Genomic DNA, 5,716 nt, shown 5'->3' on the forward strand with positions numbered 1-5,716 from the left:
GGCAAGCTTCCTCTGCAAATATTTTCATAAACAAATATTTTTTTATACTACATATCAATAATTTGCCTCATTATTCTACTTCGTGATCAGCGGTTTTCACACCTGACTTCAGAGAAAGAAGGAGCACGTATTTATGGCAAGACGCCTTTCGTATGTGCGAGCAAGCTTCGTTTAAATCTGTCTGGTGGAGGTCTTTTTTAAATAGCTCTCTATCCTTAGTTAATCGTGTGGTCCATTGTTCGCTGAATCACTTTGGGTGGATTTGATTTGAGAACAAAAAGGTTCAGCCTCTTTTTGAGCCAGTTCATGCGACGGGGCCAAACTTTTGTCAGCTTTCCATTGAAGAAGAACACTGGGACAGTACATATTAATGTGGCGTGCACTGATTGGCTCGCTGGGGTTGCACCTTTTGCCGTTTATAATGTTATGATCGAATGGAATATACAAAGTTTTTCATCAAAGTTTTGCCAAGACTTAGAAAAAGCAGGTACACGCCACATATGTGTCAGAACAGTGCACTTTGTTTCACAGTCATCTTGAGCAAGTCAAGATATATTACCACGTGCCGCTGAATAACTAACCAAGATGAATTTGCGTTTTTGTAACAATCAATTTTTGTTAGAACCCAGCATTCCACAGCATGTCCAAAAAAATACCATTATGCCGTTTTTGTCTCATTTTTCTTGCACTAAAGAAAGCCCGCCTAATTTTCAAATATTTTCACGTGCTACTCACAATTGAACTGCACGTCAGTGCCCTTAGTCATGTAGGATTTTTTTTTAAATGTCGCTCGCTTGCATTGCGCTTTAAAAAATTAGACACAGAAACGCTGCCTTGATGAAAACAACACGATGAGATATTCTGCAACACGCTCTGGAACAGATTTCTTGGAGGCTTGGAGCGCAAATTAATTTTTAAAAAGGTAGCTAGTCATTCTGCATGAAGTAGACAGTTTGGCACATTGCAAAACAAATATTGACTCCTTCAATTGGACTGTGGACAACTCTGGGCTTGTTCCACATGTGTAACGTCCATCCGCATTTTCTAGGTCATGGCATTAATTAGCTAAAACACCTTGTAGAATCGCACACAGGTTGGAAAGACCTGGAGAAAGCGGCATTCGGACGGCATTCTCGAACCCAGCTCGGAACACGCTTGGTCAAGTTCTGCCGAGCATTGGTCAAGCATCAGCGTTTTTTACTAGTAATGATTTGTTAAGCTTGGTCCAATGTCGACCTACTGCTTGTGAAAGTTCCATCATCGAGAGTTTTCAATAGAGAAGGAATATTTTACATTATTTATTTCTAATTAATATCTAATTTTCACTTGGGATTAACAACAAAAAAAGTTTCATGACGCATAGCACCGTTTGACCTAGCCTCGCATTATTTGAATTCGGATATAAATAACTGTTTCACTAGGTGTGGTCTTGTAACTGCCACAACCCCTTGACAATATACCTGTATTTCATAGTGCTTTCACACCTAAGGTCACATTTGATGAAAACGAATAATGTAAGCGTTTTTGTAGTCCATGCTTTATTTATCCCAAGCACGTTGTTGCAATTATATATTCCAGCCTAACAGCAGACATCGTCTCCAGACCTAGTGTCGCTGGGCACTTGCTGTCTCCCTGAAAGTAAAATATTCATTAAAACTTCAAACAACTTATATATTAGACGGGCTCAACTTACTCGCGCTACACACTAGAAAATTGCGCACACGGTGTAAACGAGGAGTTCTATCGTGTATATCTTCAAAAATGCTGTCTACACCACGCTTACTAAAGACAATGCCAACAGCACTTGCTCACAGACGCAGGTCTGTCTAAATGAGATTCTGGCAAAGTGTGAAATAAATAATTTCAAAGGAAATATATTCCTACTAAACGAGGAGAACGTTTCAGGGGTATACATCACCGTTCATAATTACCAACAATATATTGTACTCTGGAAGTGATACTAATGAGCCGCGCTATAGAACGTAACAGATACTCAACAAAGTTAACGTCATTGGGTTCATGTTTGAAACATACAATTGGTGTTTCGTGCTCAGCTTACCTAGCGAAAAGCTGAGCACATGTTTTAATGTTAATCGCAGCTAGTGCTGAGGTTTCAATAAAACAAACGTCTCTAAATTTATTCTGTCCTGTATGGCTAGCGTATTAAAACCATCCCCACTACAACTGCAGTTCGGAACGTATGGGCGTGGTTTTAGTATACTGATTAATTGAATCTTTGCTAAGTAGAGTTTCATTTTTAAGAACGTTTTACTGCTCTACGTAACCATTTTATTTTGCCTGATGCGAGTTCTCGACTGTGGCTAAAAGGCTTTATGTGCTGATATCTTCTCCTTATATAAATAGACAACAAGGCCCCCGAAAGCAAATGTAAATCGACATCAGTCTTTGTAAACACTACCAAAAAGTTCTCGCGATAAACGTTCGCTGCCTTTCTTTTTTTTAAAAACATTTTAAATGATAATAAAAATAAAACTTTGGCGAACATGGTCGCTCTCGTTAGATAAGAGATTGATTTTTCTGTAAGACAATGGTTAATTTAACTAACTTACCATTCGCCGGGAGATCCCACTTACGAAGCGTTTTGTCCTGCAAGTACAGATAAGTTGGAATCAACAGACGTGAGGTTTGAATCATAGATATGTGCCCTATTCACCGATTTTTTAGAAATAAGCAATGCCTGATGGAGGGGGGAACTGTTACTACAGTATACTCAAATACCGGTGCGGCTCGCCAATGGAGACTGTGATGCCGGGCGCGTAGACAACGCGCAGAAATCACGAGTTGTAAAGGTAGAAAGTCGCTGCAGCCCTGCTAGCTTGACAGAGACTCTGCCCGCCGTTCACAGCTGTTCACAACGCTGTTCTTTTTTGTTGTGTTTTTTTACGCGCCGATTTCTTCTGTTAGCTGACCATGATTCCATAGTACCCTGTGTTTGACCGGAATGTCTCAAATTTGCTGTGTTCTGGCTGCGCGGATGGTGGACGCGTAAAGGTAAAGTCAACAGACCGTGGGAGACTGCGAAAGAACATCAGCTATGAAAAAAATTGCGAAACTGCTCCGTTAGAATCTGTTTCGACTTTGTCTTTTAAGCGGGTGTATTTCTCTTTGAACTGGTGACCACCGTAGAGGGAGACAAAGACAAAACTGCTCTTCAACGGTCGTTGCCATCTTCACGCCTGAGGAAAAAAGAAGCAGAGTAGTCCTCGAAACGTTGAGTCCCTGATCCCAGCTTGTTAACTTTACAGTTGAAACTATATATTATCTGCGCCATTGCTTTTCTAATTAGATTGAAAAAAAAACATAATAATGACCTTGAAGCTGGTAGATTATCACTACTTTAATTTTATTACAGCATGGACGGGAGTCTTGGGCGATTTATATTACCAGTGTTTTGGGCTCCTTGAATCGCCCTTTTCGATCGTCCAAAATGTAAGGGAAGATGGCGGAACTTTTCATTTATATTCAGTAGGTGGAGGTAAACATATGTCCATTCAGGCATACACTTTCTCAAAAACTGTATATAAAGCGTCGATTCGCCGGGGAGTTTCTGCTGCTGAGACACAGAGCGGCAGGATAAATATTAAAACACAAAGCAAACTCACAGTATGGACATTCTTTTTGGCATTTTTCTTTAGTCGGGAAGTTGTTCGGGCCACTGTTGCAGCCACTTTCTTCTTCACATTTACCAGTGTCGCTGTTGAAGTAATGCTGAACCGTCACAGTAGCATCGTTGTCGCAAATTGTTTGAGGTCGGGGTGCTCGACATTCTTCCACTGAAAAACGTTTCTTTTTTAACATCGCAGTTTTATGATTATTTTACTATCATACAATAAGAAACTTTATATAGCCCCCTGCATACAATATCATACTTTATCATCTTATCTGATAAAAGAATATGATCTGATAACTTCAATAGGTATCTTCTTTCATATCTCAAAGCTGAACACAAGAAAAAGCAGCGTCCTTTAGAGAAGGTAGTTGGGGAAAGTAAAACAGGGAGGCATTACTTTTCAGAGAGGAAAACAACTTACGTGAAATCAACCAGCAAAAATCGCCATTACCTTAAACGAAATCTTATGTTTCATATTAAAATCATAAATCAAAGGTGTCCCACCGCCCTTTTCATATTTGAATTTAAGTAAAAGCGTTGACTGTTCACTCCAGGGTATTTGGTGTCTTGATACTGTATTGTTTAGCCATACCCAGGCAATAATTAAGACAAGATCTGTTGTTTGCGCTGATCGCAAACACTAGATAAACAATTTGTGGGCAAACCAGTCACACATTAGTGCTTTTGCGCCATATCAAATGCATTTCTTTGGTACCAAATTGTGACACTCCATTTTCTTAATTCTTCCCATTAATATTGTTTGTAGATGTTGCGCATAGTTGAATGCCTGCTTAGCAGAACAAACTATGGAAAACAAAAAATAAGTTATGCTTTACCGTCTATTCTGAACGAATATTTTGTTAAAAACATAGATATTTTGCAATTGTCCAACAGCCAAATATTCAATTTGTTCATTTGATTTTTTTCTTTTTTGACCAGTGTACTGTATGTACTCCGTCGTAGCTGCTGAATGGGGGGCCCGGAGCCTCGTCAAGCTGCATTTATGCAGCTTTTTCTTCGGCCTCCCATTCACCACTTGTATTTGTGGTGAAAAATAAAGTTCGTATCGCATCGTACCGTATCGTATCGTATCCTATATCATTACTAAACACTGTCTGTTGTCCGTTAGCCGGGCATTTGTACTTTCAACGTCGACCCCCTCACGGTTTAACCTAACAGGTGTGCAAAGTTCACTAGATATTCATATTTCTTCTGATACGAAGACAAATCGAACAGAATAAGCATACCATAAAATCTAAGCATGAAGTACTGAATCAATCCCATCGAAGGATCTGCTAGAGCAGATAGCAGTGCGCCTCTCAATCGAATACTTTTAGCAGTTTATATTATACAGCACGATATGTGAGTGTCAACGCACTTTTTGCAGAAGATATAATTCATCTAAACTGGTCGTGGGGATGTATACTAATATGCACACACAGTGGCACGTAGCAAGAGGGAGGGTCCATTGGCCTCCCCCCCCCCCCCCCCCCGCCCCGAAATCTTCCATTTTGCTGGAGCCTCCTCTCCCCCTACCCCCTCATACAGCATTTTGTCATGGGCGGGTCCCCCTTCGAAACATAATCCTGGCTATGTGCCTGCACACACAGTATCTCTATTAAAAAGAGAAGCAAGTAGTTTTACGTCTTAAAGTGGTTGATAGAAACTAAAGTGCTCTATGATTGTTCAGGAATGGGGTTGCAAATCTTAAGGGTAGAAGCAACTTGAGAGCGTTAGAAGAACCAAATGTTCTCTTTTAGAGGGAAGACTCACCAGAAATTGCAGAGATGAGCAGGACTGCAGAGAAGACACAGATGACTCCAATAGTTGCCTTCATCTTGAACGATTGACGCTGATGATGCGTAACGAAGTCCAGCATGTGTTTATATAGCCCCTCGCAAGCTTAAGGAGGGGATATTTTAATTTTGTCATATAGTTATTCACGCACCTGCAATGACGTCTACAATAATTGTTATTCAGTTTTCTCGCAAGAATCAAACATGACATAACAATGCCTCGTGTTGCTTGTGGCAGAAAAACATTCGTTCATTACACCCATGCTGAATGAGGACAATCCTTAGTGCG

The 5,716-nt window shown here is 40.2% G+C and overlaps 1 protein-coding gene across 1 annotated transcript; it reads right to left on the reverse strand.

Moving 5' to 3' along the window:
* Nucleotides 1-3,528: 3,528 nt before the first annotated feature.
* On the reverse strand, nucleotides 3,529-5,468 carry LOC120845197 (boophilin-H2-like). The gene is made up of 2 exons (XM_040217003.1): nucleotides 5,405-5,468; nucleotides 3,529-3,794 (listed from the first exon to the last, which is right to left on the reverse strand). Exons 1-2 carry the CDS (start codon nucleotides 5,466-5,468, stop codon nucleotides 3,529-3,531), a joined length of 330 nt encoding a protein of 109 aa, XP_040072937.1.
* Nucleotides 5,469-5,716: the final 248 nt, after the last annotated feature.

This window comes from Ixodes scapularis, unplaced genomic scaffold (genome assembly GCF_016920785.2).
Source record: "Ixodes scapularis isolate PalLabHiFi unplaced genomic scaffold, ASM1692078v2 PGA_scaffold10__122_contigs__length_95168666, whole genome shotgun sequence".
NCBI classification, from domain to species: domain Eukaryota; kingdom Metazoa; phylum Arthropoda; class Arachnida; order Ixodida; family Ixodidae; genus Ixodes; species Ixodes scapularis.